The 17,713-nt window shown below is 34.2% G+C and overlaps 1 protein-coding gene across 4 annotated transcripts in view; it reads right to left on the bottom strand.

Moving 5' to 3' along the window:
• WDR41 (WD repeat domain 41) overlaps positions 1 to 17,713 on the bottom strand; it is a 202,515-nt gene that overhangs the window by 57,545 nt on the left and 127,257 nt on the right. The window contains exon 1 of one of the 4 annotated variants that reach the window (XM_019462946.2): positions 16,619 to 16,712. The exons of the other annotated variants lie outside the window; for them this stretch is intronic. Coding sequence (XP_019318491.2) covers positions 16,619 to 16,645 — 27 coding nt within the window. The 5' untranslated portion in view covers positions 16,646 to 16,712. Of the gene's footprint in view, positions 1 to 16,618; positions 16,713 to 17,713 lie in introns of those variants that run through there. 4 annotated transcript variants of the gene reach the window in all.

The following is a 17,713-nucleotide window of genomic DNA, read 5'->3' as shown; positions in this document are numbered from 1 at the left end:
TAACAGATTTAGGAAGATTGAAATAGCAAATTTATGATTGCTGAAATCATACCAAGTATCTTTTCCAACCACACTGGTATTAACTAGAAACAAAAACAAGAGGAAAACTAGAAATTTCACAAATATGTGAAAATTAAACCACACACTCCTGAACACCCAATGAGTCAAAGAAGAAATGAAAAGTGAAATCAAAATATCTTGAAACAAAAAAGGAAGCAACATAACAAAAATTATGGGATACACCAAAAGTAGTTCTAATAGAAAACTTCATAGTGATCAACACCTATATTTTAGAAAGGAAAGAAAAATCTCAAACAAACAACATTACAACTCAAGGAACTAAGACCAATGTTAATAGGAAGAAAGAAGTCACAAATATCAGAGCACAGATTAAAAAGATAGCGACCAGAAAAACAACAGAAAAGATCCATGAAACTAAGAATTGGTTTTTTAAAAAGGTAAACAAATTGACAAACTTTTAGCTAAACTAAAAAAAAAAAGACTCAAAATCAGAAGCGAAAGAGGAGATAATATAACTGATACCACATTAATACAAAGGATTACTATAAGAAACTACTATAAATAATTATATGCCAACAAACTGGATAGTCTAGAAGAAATGGATAAATTCCTAGAAACATACAACCTACCAAGACTAAATAATAGAAAATCTCAACAACGGTCCAATAATAAGGGAAATAGAATCAGTAATCAAAAAACTTGCCAACAACAACAAAAAAGCCAAAGATCAGATGATTTTACTTGTGAAGTCTACCAAATATATAAAAAGAATTAATGTCAATCCTTCTCAACCACTTCCAAAAAATTAAAGAGGAAACATTCCCAAACTCATTTTACAGGGCTAGCAATATCCTGATACCAAAGCCAGATAAAGTGACTACCAGAAAATAAAACTAAAAGCCAGCACTCCTGATGAACAGAGATGCAAAAATTCTCAACAAAATATTAGCAAACCAAATTGAACAGCACATTAAAACATCATATACCATGAGCAAGTGGTATTTATTCCTGGGATGCAAGGGTGGGTTGACATATGAAAATCAATAAATGTAATATTTATCAATAGAATGAAAGATAAAAATCATATAATCATCTCAACAGATAGAGAAAAGCATTTGACAAAATTCAATATCCTTTTTTCATAAAAACTCATGACAAATGGGGTAAGAAGGAATGTACCTCAACATAATAAAAGCCATACATGATAAGCCCACAAATAACATCATACTCAATGGTGAAAAGTTGAGAGCTTTTCCTCTAAGATCAGGAACAAAATAAAGGTGCTTACTCTTGTCACTTCTATTCAACACAATACTAGAAATCCTAACCAGAACAATTAGGCAAGAAATTAAAGGCATTCAAATCAGGGGGAAAAAAAAGTAAAATTGTCTTTGTTTAGAGATGATATGATCTTATATACAGAAAATTCTTAGGACTCCACCAAAAACTAATAGAACTAATTAGTTAGAATTTTAAAAATTCAGTAAACTTACATAATCCAAAATCATTGTTGAAAAAATAAGTTGCATCTCTATAACAACAGTAACAACAAACTATCAGAAAAAATCCCACTTGCAATAGAATCAATAACAATAAAATATCTAGGAATAAATTTAAGTAGGTGAAAGATCTATAAGACATCAAGAACTATAAGACAGTGATGAAAAAAATAGAAGACACAAATAGAAAGATACCCCATGTTCATGATCAGAAGAGCTGATATTGTTATGTCTATACTACTTAAAACCATCTATGAATCCCTATCAAATGCAATCCCTATCAAAATTCCAATGGCATTTTTCACAGAAATAGAACAAACCATTCTGAAATTCATATGGAATCACAAAAGACCCCAAATAGTCAAAGCAATATGGGGAAAGAAAAACAGAGCTGGAGGCATCACACTTCGTGATTTCAAACTACATTAGAAAGTTCGAGTAATCAAAACAGAATGGTACTAGCATAAAAATAGACACATAGACCAATGTACCAAAATTGAAAGCCCAGAAGTAAACCTTCACATATAAAGGTAACTTTAGTATTTGACAAGAGAGCCAAAAATACTCAACAGAGAAAGAAAAGTCTCTTCAACAACTGGTGCTTGAAAAACTGGTAAGTACATACAGAAGAATGAAACTGGACTCCTATCTGAAACCACTCACAAAAATTAACTTGAAATGAATTAAAGTCTTAAACGTAAGACCTGAAATCATCAAACTACTAAAAGAAAATAAGGGAAAAGCTCCTTGACATTAGTTTTGGCAATAATTTTTTTGGACATGACACCAAAAATATAAGCAATAAAAAACAAAATAAACAAGTGGGACCACATCAAACTAAAAAAGCACAGCAAAATAAACAATAAAAAAAACGAGAGGGCAATGTTTGTAATGGAGTAAAATACGTGCAAACCATCTATCTGATAAGGGGTAAATATTCAAATTATACAAGAAACTCATACAACTCAACTGCGTAAAAACAAATAATTTAATTTAAAAATGGTCAGAGGACCTGAACAGACATTTTTCTAAAGAGGACATACAATTTGACAATAAATTATATTTTTAAAAAATAAATAAATAAAAAGGACATACAAGTGGCCCACAGGTACATGAAATGATCCTCAACATCACTGATTAGCAGGGAAATGCGAAATCAAAACCACAATGAGAAGTCACTTCACACCTGTTAAAATGGTTATTATCAAAAAGTCAAGAAATAACAGGTATTGGTGAGGATGTGGAAAAAAGGAAACACTGTATACTGTTGGTGGGGATACAAATTGGTGCAACTACTATGGAAATGTCATGAAAATTCCTCAAAAAATTAAAAAGAACTATCACATGATCCAGCAATCCCTCCTCAGGGTATATATCCAAAGGAAATTAAATAATTATCTTAAAGGATATCCTCACTCCTATGTTCGCTGCAGCATTATTCACAATAGCCAAAACAAAGAAACAAACAACCTAAGTGTCCATTAAAATATGACTAAACAAAGAAATGGGACACACACACACACACACACACACACACACACACACACACGACTATTATTCAGCCATGAGAAAGGAGGAAATCCCTCCATTTGTGATAACATGGAAGAACCCTGAGGGTATTATGTTAAGTGAAATGAGTCAGACAGAGACAAATATATGATCTCATGTATATGTGGAATTTTTAAAAGCTGAATTCATAAAAACTAGAGTAGAATAGTGGTTGCCAGACACTTGGGGGAAACAGGGAGATGTTGGTCAAAGGGTACAAACTTCCAGTTATAAGACAAGTAAGTTCTGGGGATCTATGTAGAGCATGGTGACCATAGTTAACAACAGTGTATTATATACCTGAAAGTCGCTAAGACAGTAGATTTTAAATGTTCTCTCCACCAAAAAAAAAAAAAAAAGATAATTATGTCAGGTGATAACTAACCTTACTAACCATTTTGTAATATATACGTGTATCAAATCATCACATTGTATACCTTACACTTAAAGTATGTTATGTGTAAATATATCTCAATAAAGCTGGAGAAAAAGAAAAAGAAGTATCACCATTTGTGGTAAGGTAAAAAAATTAAATTGCATTTTATGGATGTAAAAAATATGTATATACATAAAGTCAAATTGTACTAAGGGCTTACAACAAAAAACAAAACACACTGTCCAACCCATTCCCAGTGTTGCCTCCAAAAGCAACCACTTTGAAGGCTGTAGCTGCTCCTTTTTCAATTTACCTACATATTTCTGAAAATGTGCACACACTGCTATCTTTTGCTTTTATTTTTGTTCTCTTTGCATCATTTTGAGATCTTTGATTTCTTATGTTACATGAGGATTAACACTAACTGTAAACTTCACATTAAACTTCACATTAAACTTGCCTCATCTCACCACCGCAACTGTATTACCAATGTTCCTTTTTACCATCCTCTCAATAAATAACAAAGTTTTGGTTAAATCAATATTCAGTGTTTACAATCTTATGGCTGTGACATTTGATGGTAAATGTTGCTTACTCACTACTGACTCAAAGTAAAAGGATTTCATTCCTATGATGTAACTAGGTGTGGATCTCTTTATATTTATCTTGCTTGTATTTTATTGAGCTTCTTGTAGTTTATTGAGCTTCTTGGATGTGTAGATTAATGTTTTTCATCAAATTTGGGAAGTTTTCAGCCATATCTCTAAACACTTCTATTCCTTTATTCATTCTCATCCTTCTGATATTCATATTATATGTTGGGATGCTTAATGTGTCCCCCATTTCTCTGAGGTTCTGTCATTTTTTTCTTTTCTTTTTTTTTTAGCTTACACAATTTATATCAACCTATTCTTCAGTTTGCAGATTCTTTTTTTCTGACAGTTCAAATCTGCTGTTGAAGCTCTCCAGTAACTTTTTCATTTTGGTTATTTAACTTTCCAAGTCCAAAGTTTCCTTTTCATTCTATTTTACAATTTTTGTCTCTTTATTGGTATGCTCTATTTGATGAGATGTTGTCATCACAGAATCTTTTACTTTTTTAAGGATAGCTTCCTTTAGCTCCTTGAACACATTTATAAAAGCTGCTTTGAACTCTGTGACATCCTATGTCTGGCATCCCTCATAGGTACTTTTCATTCATTCTTTCTTTTTTTTAAATTTATTTATTTAAATTCAAGTCAGCTAACATACAGTGCAGTATGGGTTTCAGGAGTAGAACCCAGTGATTGATCACTTACATATAACACCCAGTACGCATCCCAACAAGTGCCCTCCTTTTTAAAAAATTTTTTAATGTTTTATTTATTTTTGAGACAGAGACACAGCATGAGCAGGGGAGGGGCAGAAAGAGAGGGAGACACAGAATCTGAAGCAGGCTCCAGGCTCTGAGCTGTCAGCACAGAACTCGAACTCAGGAACCACAAGATCATGACCTGAGCTGAAGTCAGACGCTTAACCGACTGAGCCACCCAGGCACCCCCAAGAAGTGCCCTCCTTAATGCCCATCTCCCCACCCACCTCCTCTCCAGCAACCCTCACAGGTAGTTTCTGTAAAACTGAACTTTTAGGTAATACAACTGTATCAACACTGGCTGCATATTTCTCTTTTTCTCTGGTGCTTATTTTTGTTGTTGTTTGCTTGTGTATTGATTTAGTGGTTAAACTAAATCACTAAGGTAATAGACTTGTGGTTAGTTTAACAGACTATTCCTCATGTTCCCCAAACATATCCAGGCTACATGCACAGTATGAAAATTCTTCTGTAGCTCATCAGAGGGCAGAGCCTTCAGTATGGGACAGTCATCATTGAATGTTCGGTTTCGGCAGGGCTCTCTTTGTCTCTTTCCCCAATTTTTCTTTTAAGTGTTCCGCCCCTTTTGGTATTACAACCAGCTGTTAGTCTCCACTAATCATAGGCTGATTGTTTCTGACAATGCCCCAAGTAATTTATACTTTAAAGTATGATCCAATAAAATTCAGACAAGGACAGTTTTTAAGGTCAGAATTTAAGGTTTGTTCTGTTCCCAGGAAAGCTCTTCTTAACTGCCTCTTTTCCTGGTTCTTTCCGGTGACTCTAAGATACCAGTTCCATTATATTTCTGGAGACCTCTCTCCTTAAAACTTCAAACTTCCTGCTCCCATCTGAGCAGGCCTGATGAATATCCGTCACCCTGGGGTATAGTTTGCCATCTTCCTGGAATTCCCTTTTTTCCCACAGGTCCCAGAAATTCCACTCCTATGTATATAACCAAGAAAAATGAAAACATGTCTTCACAGAAATGTGTACTTATAGCACATATTAATAACAGGTAAAAGGGAGCAAAAACTAAAAGTCCATCAATTGGATAAATAAAATGAAAATCCATAAATAGGATATTATTCAGCAACTAATAGGAATTAAATACTGATACATGCTACAACATGGATGAACCTTGAAAATATTATACTAAGGGAAGGTAGCCAGTCACAAAAGACCACCTACTGTATGACACGGAATAGGGAAATTTACAGAGACATAAAGTAGATTGGTGGTTGCTTAGGGCTGGGGGAAGTGGGTCAGAGCAATGGTAACTTTTTCTTGAGGTTGATAAACACATCTAAAATTGACTGTAATAATATGTGCACTTATCTGTAGATATATTAAAAAGCAATGAACTGTAGTACACCTTAAATGGGTAAACTGCATGTGACTTATATCTCAATCAAGCTATTTTAAAAATTCAAGCTATTAAAGATATTTATTGACAACTTCAAGTTGTCACTGAATCTTGCTACTCTACCAACATAGGTGAGTAACTCTTAAATAGAACCTGTGGAAGAACTTCCCCACACATCTCAATGACCAGGATTGGTTCTCCTTCTCATTTCTAAAAATCACTAGTATGAACTGGGATCACCACATTAAATGAGTTCATGATTTACCTCATGGCAGATGGGTAAATATCTAAACAAAATTAGAGTTCTGCCAAAACCAGTAAAGATGGTTAATAGCCATTGCATGGGCTAACAATAATCTTTACTACAAACTTACTTAACATTTTCAGGTTTCAATCCCTTTCTACTACCTTATGAGTTTAGCAAGAGAAAGAGCTACATTTTACAGATGATAGAACTGAGTCACAAACATGTGAAATAACTTAATCATGGTTAATGCTGTCTGTTAAGTAATGGAGCTAGGACTCAAACCCCGGTTTTTCTGACTCAAGATTTTAAAAAAGAATTTAAAAAACCATACCCCTATTAATTAGGATTTGTATTAAACAAAATATCACTTATAATTTTTAGAACCTCCCTCTGAAAGATCCACTAGATCATAATTCTTATTTAAAGCTCTTTTTTATTTCCCCTTTAACAAATACAACCAGTTCCTTTTCTCCAGGTGACCTTTTTTCAACACACTCCATTGCACCAGTATATCCTGAGCTCTCACTCAAACAAGGAATTGTTCAGCTAAGGAATTTGTATTCCTACTAAAGAGTGTATTGTATACTTCATGGAATTAAGCAGAATGTAGAATTTTAAACGAAGTTCCTGGTCTCTATCTCTAATGGCTTTTCATTCATAATTACAGGATTTGTAATGAGTGCATTGGTGATGATAGAAATCCACCATAACATTTTCCATTGTGTGAATGAGCTTCAGACTTTTTTTAATGACTTATTAATCAACCACAGTCAGGCAATAGTGTATCACATTAAATCTCTGAACAACACAAGCAAAGAATTTTTATTTTCTGTGTATCTCGTGGAGTAATCTTTAGCAATATGAATCTATTCAAACATCTATCCACAGTTCTATCACATGTGCAGTTCTATTAGTAAAGGTCAGCTTAGGTTAGTTCACTGTCAGCAGCTAGAAAGTTGCAAGAATAGATTAGCTTAATTGCTTTATTGTTACTATCACTGTGCCTGTTTAGAATTCTGGTACATAAAACTTCTCAGATACTAAATCTCCATTTAGGTTACCAAGAAGAATTACTTAAGTTTGGATTCTTACCCACAAGCCACCCTAATTATTAATACTATAGATGAGCACATCATAAATCAGTAACAGGTAATGTGTATTATAATTACTTTATCACCTATTCCACTTCTACCATCCTTAGGGGTTCAGAAAGTTAATCAATCAATGAATATAATATTCCATTGAGCATACATAGCCAGTAACTGTCAATACAGAACAAGAATATTATATATTTAGCTAGGTTAAATGAGGAAAAACTAAAATGAATTTATAATTTTTCTGGTTTACTTGCTCATCGAGAACAGTAATTGTTTATAATCCCTTTTAATTATAGTAATTCTTAACTTTGTAACACACTAGAATCACCTGGAGAACTTCAAAAAATTATAGTAGATTCCACCCAGAATATATGTAACTGGGATAGGGAGCAACCTGGGCATCAGATTTTTAAAAATTCACCAGATGATTTTAATATGCGCCAAAAGTTCAGAAAAGCCATGCTCTGTAATTGTGTGTGTGCATACACACACGAGTATGCATGCTGGGAGTAGTTACAAAGAGACAAAGAACAATGTGAAGTTTTTAGGACATAAAATCAAGCCCCACATTGGGCTCTGAGCTGGCAGCACAGAGCCTGCTTGGGATTCTCTCTCCTGCTCTCTCTGCCCCTCCCCTGCTTGTACTTTCTCTCTCTCTCTCTCTTCCATCTCTTTCTCTCACTCTCTGAAAATAAATAAACATTTAAAAAACTAAATAAATAATAAAATTGAGCTTGTGACCCCAAATTTCCTAGGAGTAAAAGCCTTATTAAAATTCTGAAAATAGAAGTCAGTAATTAATATATAAATACATTATCATATTGAACACTCACATATAATATTCTTGCTGTGTGCCAAGGCTTGTTTCAAAGCCCCAGGGAATCTTAAGTAGCAGTGGAAAATTTCTGATTAAGGCATAATAAAAAGGTTTATAAATTTCTTATTGATTGAAAGTAAAGGCTGCTTTAAGTAATTATGATTTTATTTCATAGATGTTGGCTAAAACACACTTAAGTGATTGGTATATAATAATATATACGAATTTGTTCCACTTCTATATTCTTGCAGTGATCAACTTCCTGTCAACTATATGTCATATGTACTTTTTTACATAGCTTTTTCTGTTAACCCCTAATTAATGAAACTTTATAAAGATTCCAGAGCCTAAGTCATGGAGTCATATCTTATTACTGCTTGGCAATCTACAGATCTGTGCACCTGCTCATGATAGCCTGAATTCTTCATTGGCATTGCCTTTCTAATGTTGCTAGTGATCAGCATTTACCATATAACTAAATATAACTAAATTAGCTCTTAAACTTAAAATCTGTAATGCAACTTCTTCCTTCCAAGATTAGAAAATAACAGCAGAAAAATTCACAGTTGTCTAGATACAGCGCCATATCTCCAGATCCTAAAATGATCTTTTTCTCCAATTAGTTTCCCTGGGAACTAAATTACTATTCCTCATTCATCCACCTGCTTTCTTCCTCCTTACACTGAATGAAGGAATAGAAATTATTTTGCACACAATATTAAAGATGACATAAAGAAGTTGCTTAGTTTTTTTCCAAACTAGCCCTTTAAAAGGGCTATTTATACCTTTGTTCCTTTATAAAAATTTAAACATACATTAAAAGAACAATTTCCCAAAACTCAATAATTTCCACACAGTATTTGCCAGATTTTAAGTATGCTTTTTAAATGTTCATGAGCCCAATTTATTTTTCTAGCTCCTTCGATTACAAAAAGACCTTCCTCCCTCTACCCTGGGAATAGCCAAATTTTTATACCCTTTGCACATGCCCACAGATGGCTTTTATCAATCAATGACTGCTTAATAATTTATTTTCTTTATCTTGTTTTACAAAAACGTTAATTTTTTTCTTTCTTTTACTGTAAGAGTTAAAGCTTCCCTACATGAGTTATGCTAATAGTTTTATATATTAGCATAATGGAAAAATAGCACTTCTTAAAAATTTTTTTCATAAAATTATAGCACAATTATAGAAAATTGGGAAAACATGAAAGGAAAGAGCACCTACAATCTTACCATAATTTACATGGTTCTTACCATTTTCATGGTTCCTTTCCAACCTTTCTTTCTGTACATTTATTTCTACACATAATCACACTGTACATTCACTTTTGTAACCTGTTTTTTCCAATTGCTACAATCTAAACAGTCTTCATGTTATTACATAATAGTTACAAATTGGAAAAAATCTAAATATCCAATAATAGGGAGTGGTTAAAATATGATAATATATATCAGAAAGATTGTCAAATGAGCCTTAAAAATGAGGATCCCTTATTCAAGAAATTTATATTTGTTGGCACTTAGTGGCATGTCAATAGATATTTGTTGAATATTAATGTCTACTATGTTAGAAGGTTATATAATGATAAGATTATATAATGATAAGCAAAAGTAGATAGACATGGTATTGGTACTCACAGAGCTTTTATATTTTATAGTCTTGTGAAAAAGATGATGAAATAACTACATTTATGGTTAGTGCTATATAAGAAAGGAGCATGGTTCTATGAAAGCAAACAATAAGGTAACCTGACTGACATGGAGTGATATGTTAAGATAAGCATCATTAATTAAAAATGTGACCTTTGGGGGTGCCTGGCTGACTCAGTTAACTGGAAGAGCATGCGACTCTTGATCTTGGGGTTGTGAAGTTGAGCCCCAAATTGGATGCAGAGATTACTAAAAAAAAAAAAAAAAACTTAAAAAAAGATGTGACCTTTGAACTGAGGTCTGAAAAATGGAAAGAAGTTAAGCAGCAGAATGGATAGAATTACATCTTCTTTATCCATTCATCAGTCAATGGACATTTGGTCTCTTTCCATAAATTAGCTATTGTCGACAATGCTGTTATAAACATCAGGGTGCATGTATCCCTTTGAATCAGTATTTTTGTATCTTTTGGGTAAATAGTAGTGCAATTGCTGGACCATAGGATAGTTCGATTTTTAATTTTTTGAGGAACCTCCACATTTCTTTCTAGAGTGGCTACACCAGTTTCCATTCCCACCAACAGTTTAAGAGAGTTCCCCTTTCTCCACACCCTCAACACCAGTTGTTTCCTGTGTTAACTGTAGTCATTATGATCAGTGTGAGGTGATATCTCATTCTAGTTTTGATTTGGATTTCCCTGATGCTAAGTGATGATGAGCATCTTTTCATGTGTCTGTTGGCTATGTGAATGTCTTCTTTAGAGATATGTCTGTTCATATCTTCTGCCCATTTTTAAATTAGGTTATTTGCTTTTGGGGCATTGAGTTTTAGAAGTTCTTTATATTTTTTCAATACTAACCCATTATCAGATATGTCATTTGCAAATATCTTCTCCCATGCCAAAGGCCTCCTTTCAATTTTATTGATAGTTTTCTTTGCTACACAGAAGATTTTATTCTTAAGTCCCAATAACTTATTTTTGCTTTTGTTTCCCTTACTTCAGGAGACCTATCTAGTAAGAAGTCGCAAACAGCCAAGGTCAAAGAGGTTGTTGCCTGTGTTTTCCTCTAGGATTTTGATGGTTTCCTGTCTCACATTATTAGGACTCTTATCCATTTTGAATTTATTTTTGTGTATGGTGGAAGAAAGTGGTCCAGTTTCTTTGTTTTGGATGTCGTTGTCCAGTTTTTCCAATACCATTTGTCGAAGAGACTTTTTTCCATTGGATATTCTTTCCTGCTTTGTTAAAGATTAGTTGACCATACAGTCGTGGGTCCATTTCTGGGTTTTCTGTTCTGTTCCACTGATCTATGTGTCTGTTTTTGTGCCAGTACTATACCGTCTTGATTACCACAGCTTGGTAATATAACTTGAAGTCCAGAATTGGGATGCCTCCAGTTTTGCTTTTCTTTTTCAAGATTGTTTTGACTATTTGGGGTCTTTTAAGAAACTTAACTACAAAATTTGAGAAGTGTTTCTTCTAGGTCTATGAAAAATGCTGTTGGTATTTTGACAGGGATTGCGTTAAATGTGTAGACTGCTTGGGACAGTATGGACCAATATTTGTTCTTCCAATTCATGATCATGAAATGTCTTTCCATTTCTTTGTGTCATCTTCAATTTCTTTCATAAGTGTTTTATAGTTTTTAGAATATAGATCTTTTTAGTTAGGTTTATTCCTAGGTATCTTATTTTTTTGGTGCAATTGTAAATGGAATTATTTCCTTAATTTATTTTCTTGCTTCTTCATAACTGGTATATAAAATGCAATAGATTTCTGCACACTAATCTTGTATCCTGCAACTTTGCTGAATTCATGTATCAGTTCTAGCAGGTTTTTGGTGGAGTATTTCAGGATTTGTACATAAAGTATCATGTCATTTGCAAACAGTCAAAGTTTTACTTTTTCTTTACCAATATGGATGCCTTTTACTTCTTTGTGTTGTTTGATTGCTGTGGCTAGGCCTGCCAAAACTATGTTGAAAGTAGTGAAAGTGAACATTCTTGCCCTATTGCTGAACTTAGGGGAAAAGCTCTCAGTTTTTCCCCACTGAGGACAATGTTAGCTCTGGGTTTTTCATATATGGCCTTTATTATATTGAGGTATGTCCCTCAAAACCTACTTTGTTGAGGATTTTTTAAAATAATGAATGGATGTTGTATGTTTTCAAATGCTTTTTATTTTAAGTTTATTTATTTATTTTTGAGAGAGACAGAGATAGCATGTGAGCAGGGGAGGGGAAGAGAGAGAGGGAAAAAGAGAGAATCCCAAGCAGGCTCTGGGCTCGAGCCCATGAAATTGTGAGATCATGACCTGAGCCAAAACCAAGAGTCAGACGCTTAACTGACTGAGCCATCCAGGCACCCCATCAAATGCTTTTTCTATGTCTACTGAAAGGATCACATGATTCTTATGCTTTCTCCCACTGATATAATATATCATGTTGATTGATTTGTGAATACTGAACCACACTTACAATCCAAGAATAAATCCCACTTGATTGTGGTGAATGATTTTTTTAATGTATTGTTTAATTCTGTTTGAAAGTATTTTATTGAGGATTTTTTCATCCATGTTCATCATGCATATTGGCCTGTAATTCTCTCTCTCTCTCTCTCTCTTTGTGTAGTCTTTATCTGGTTTTGGTATCAGGGTAATGCTGGCCTCATTGAATGAATTTGGAAGTTTTCCTTCCTTTTCTACTTTTTTGGAATAGTTTGAAAGAATGGGTATTAACTCTTCTCTAAATGTTTAGTAGAATTCATCTGTGAAGTTTTCTGGTCCTGCTATTTTGTTTGTTGGGAGTTTTTTGATTACTGATTAATTTCCTTGATGGTTATTGGTCTGTTCAAATTTTATATTTCTTCCTGTTTTGGTTTTCGTAGTTTATGTTTCTAGGAACTTACCAATTTCTTCAAGGTTGTTCAACTTGTTGGCATATGGTTTTTCATAATATTCTCTTATTGTATTTCTGTGGTGTTGGTTGTTATTCCTCCTCTCTTATTTGATATTTGAGTCCTTTTTCTTTTTTTCTTGATAAGTCTGGCTAGAGAATTATCAATATTATTGATTTTTTCAAAGAACCAGCTCCTGCTTTCATTGATCTGTTCTATTGTTTTTTAGTTTCTATGCCATTTATTTCTGCTCTAACCTTTAGCATTTCCTTCCTTCTGCTGGCTTAAGTTTTTGTTTATTGTTCTTTTCCTAGCTCCTTCAGGTGTAAGGTTAGGTTATTTGATATTTTTCTTGCTTCTTGAGGTCAGCCTGTATTGCTATAAATTTCCCTCTTAGAACCACTTTGGTGCATTCTAACGGTTTTGGACAGTTGTGTTTTCATTTTTATTTGTTTCCATGTACTCTTTTTTAAGTTTATTTATTTATTTTGAGAGAGTGTGAGTGAGCTCATGTGTGCACCAACAGGGGAAGGGCAGAGAGAGGGAGAGAGAGAACCCCAAGAACACTCTGTGCCATCAGCATGGAGCCTGACACAGGACTCAATCCCACAAACCAGGAGACCATGACCTGAGCCAAAATTAAGTGTTGAATGCTCAACCGACTGAGCCATGCAGTGCCCTATGTTTCCATGTACTTTCTGATTTCCTCTTTGGTTTTTCTGGTTGACCCATTCATTGTTCAGAAGCATGTTATTTAACCTCCATGTATTTTTGGTCTTTTCAGATTTTTTCTTGTGGTTGAATTTCTTTTTTAAATTTTTTTTAATGTTTATTCATTTTTGAGAGACAGAGCACGAGTGAGGGAGGGGCAGAGAGAGAGGGAGACACAGAATTCCAGAATTCAGGCTCCAGGCTCTGAACTGTTGGCACAGAGCCTGACACACGGTTCAAACTCAACCACGAGATCATGACCTGAGCCAAAGTCAGATGCTTAATTGATTGAGCCAGCCAGGCACTCCTCTTGTGGTCGACTTCTAATTTCATAGCATTGTGGCCAGAAAAGATGCATGTTATGACTCCAATCTTCTTAAATTTATTGAGGGTGGTTTTGTGGGCTAATATGTGATCTAGTCTGGAGAATGTTTTGTGTGCACTTGAAAAAAAATGTGTATTTTGTTCTTTTAGGATGGAATATTCTGAATATATCTTAAGTGCATCTGGTCCAGTGTGTCATTCAAAGCCAGTGTTTCCTTGTTGGTTTTATGCTTAGATGATCTGTCCAATGATGTAAGTGGAGTGTATAGTCCCCTACTAGTATTGTATTATTATCTATTAGTTCCTTCATGTTTGTTACTGTTTTATGTATTTGGGTGCTTCCATGTTGGGTGCATACATATTTACGGCTGTTATATCTTCTTGTAGGGCTGTCCTCTTTATTGTCACACAGTGTCCTTCTTTGTCTCTTGTTACATTGTTTTAAAGTCTATTTTGTCTGATACAGGTATTGCTACTCTGGCTTTCTTTTGACATCCATTTCCATGATAGATGTTTCTCCATCCCCTTACTTTGAATCTGTAGGTGACTTTAGGTCTAATATGATTCTCCTTTAGGCAGCTTATAGATAGGTCTCTTTTTTTTTTAATCCATAGGACATTAATTTTTGTATTCACTTTACTAAGTAATTAACATTATATTAAATTGAAGGTACAGGTTGCTATTTAACTCTAAGTACTTAGTCTTTGTTCTTTCCAAATTTAACCTACCCACTGCTGTATCAAATTATCTCTAACTTAATGTACTAAGAAATTCAAACAAAATATTTATTGAGACATAATTATTTAAGATTCAACTTGAAAATAGCTTCTTGTGAAAGCTTAGAGCAGATTTAAAATTTGTGTCTAAAACAATACTGATAAATAGCCTGGTTTGCATCTAGATTAAGTAATTTCCAAGCTTTTTAAAATCTTTTCTTTTTCATCTTTATTAAATAAGTTTGTATTTTTATGTTAAATATGCATCCCATGCCAAAAATGTTCCAATTCTGGGCATGTACCTTAACTTTTTCATGAGTTTTTAGCTATAACTTTCATGGTAACAAAAAATATGAAATCTTTTCTGGTATCTATCATATACAGACACATACAAAAAAGGTATCACATTCAAAATTCTAGAAGATTAGTTAATCTAAGACCCTGGATTACTCACTGAAAATATTAAAGCACTTTACTTTTTCAATATATTTCAATATGTGTTTCTAGTACATTACTTTTTTTATTTTTTAGCAAATTAAAGAAAAACAACTTTAAAAATTTAGCTCCCTAAATTACTTTCATTGAAGTCTCTTAGAGTGTTATTTTCAGAGTATCCATGCATAGCCTCACTGGGAAAAAAATGCCTAATTGAAGAACTAACAATCATAAGAGAAAGCCAGGATAATTATCTATCTCGGACTTTTGGTGTGAGATCATTCTCTGACTGGGTTCCAGGCCCATTTAGAATGCTTTGATTAAATAAAATCAGATTTGTTAATTTAGAAACCACAGATATAAGGTGAAAAATATCTACTCTAATTAATAAGTGTACATTGACAATATCTTAGTAATTGCTTTGGCATTATTCTAGAGTCCAAATGCTTCTATGCTAGGACTGATAACAGTATTTTTGTCTAAAGATCTTTAAACTCTTTTCCACCATTAACCCATTAATTTTCACACTTTCTCTGTGAGGCAGTAAGATCTAAGTATGGTTCGCTTAATTTTCCACATGAAAAAATCAAATCAACCACAAATGAATTTCCTAAAAGTCACACATGCAGTGAAACAGAGCTCAAAGACTGGAAACTCAACTGAGTAAGAAGTGCTTTAAACACTGGTATACACAGAATGACCATCTCCATCACCAAATTTACTAGCCTTATTCCCTTGTAATCAAATCTTTCGTCACTTTCTCCCATCCTGCTCCTCCTCTGCTGCTGATCCATCCTGGAAAGAAACTTTCTTTCACATCTGAACCCCATAAAACTGCAGGTCACTTTGCTCCCTATTCCCCATCATTACGGAGTATGCCATAGGTATTAAAAAGACCCACTTGTAGGTAAGTGGGTTCAGATAATATTTGAGGGGATTATACATAGTAGTATTTAACATAGCAATACCTAACGATAGTCTTTATTAAAAAGAAAAAAACAGCAGAGAATTTGGTTTTATAATGGAGTTTAGAGTCTGACAAACTTGGATATTAATCCACTTCTGCCACTTGCCCTGAATTTAAACAATTTACTTAACCTTTTTGAATCTCAGCTTCCTCACCTGTAACATGGAAATCTATTTCTTTGTAGGTTTGTTAATATAATTGCTAAGATTATATAAACCATGAGCATTATATAAAATACCTAAGATGTTACTGGAATTTAATTTTTTAAAAAGCCAGCAGTTTTCAGGAGAATTGAACAAATGGAATTATTTGGACTACAATCTTTGGAGTCATGATATCTGACTATCTTATACTGTCCCAAATAATTAGATAATTACTTCATTTTCCATTTTATGTTCTTAATATACACCTTACTATATAATGTATACCTATAACTGTTATAAACTTATTTCTGTCCATCCATCTATATAGCAGGAAAATGATTAGTTGTTATAACCATTCTCCAATGAGGAAAAAATATCATCAAACTGTACTCTTCTAGACAACTCAAATTCTCCCGGTTTCTACATGCCCTTGTTTAATTGCTCCCACCTACCTTAATTATCAGCCTGGGTGCAACCATGGACTACCAAAATTCAGGACTTTGAGGTAGGGATTCTGATAAGGCAGATGGGCTGAGTATAAAGAAAAAATTATGGACAGGGGCCCCTGAGTGGCTCAGTTGGTTAAGCATCTGCCTTCAGCTCAGGTCATGACCTCATGGTTTGTGAGGTCAAGCCCCACCTTTGGCTCTGTGCTGACAGCTCAGAGCCTGGAGCCTGCTTTGGATTCTGTGTGTGTCTCTCTCTCTGTCACTCCCCCATTCATGCTCTGTCTCTTTCTCTCTCACTAATAAACATTAAAAAAAAACTGTGGATAAAATGACAAGACACAATCATAGCATTTTTGAGATTTGAAATTTGAGAACTGAAAAGGGCCTTTGTAATAATTCACCAAATCTCCTTTTCCACGGATGAGGAAACTAAATTATGACCAAACCCAGAACCTGGAATTGAAGTTGTAATCCATTACTCATTCAATTTTATCACTTGATGCCTTTTCTTACTTACTCACTACAAAGACTCATAAAAGACCTCTAATCCGCAAGCATGCTAAGGTGAAGTGAAGTGAAATGGAGAAAGGTGAGGAGGGGAGAAAATAGATTAGAAAGAAGTATGTTGCCTGGGCAACTCTCCATTTAAAAAAATACTCATAACTACCTGAAAATATACATTCTTCATCCTTGTAAATCCCCCATGCCTCCACAACACCTCACTGGCTGCAACTCGTTAATACCACCTGAGTTTCTAGTCCTCGATCCCTAACCTGTGGAGGTTTTATATGCCAGAAGACTCTGGCTACCCTATGAGTCTAGACCAAACAAATTGGTATTGCCCCTAGGCTCCCTATTATCCCCCCAAATTCTCTTTAGGATACAAAATATTTGGTTCCCTAGATAATAATGGGGAGAAACCACCCATCAGCCCAATAAAAATGTTGTATCAAAACTACAAACATTAATTCCAAGTGAGTGAACCGGGGATGATGGCGGCGTAGGAGGACGCTGGGCTCACCTCGCGTCCTGCTGATCACTTAGATTCCACCTACACCTGCCTAAATAACCCAGAAAACCGCCAGAGGATTAGCAGAA

The sequence above is a fragment of the Panthera pardus genome, unplaced genomic scaffold (genome assembly GCF_024362965.1).
Source record: "Panthera pardus isolate Hobbes unplaced genomic scaffold, ASM2436296v1 HiC_scaffold_2, whole genome shotgun sequence".
NCBI lineage: Eukaryota > Metazoa > Chordata > Mammalia > Carnivora > Felidae > Panthera > Panthera pardus.
The sequence above is the reverse complement of the archived record's forward strand: the minus strand, read 5'-3'. Positions and strand labels throughout refer to the sequence as shown.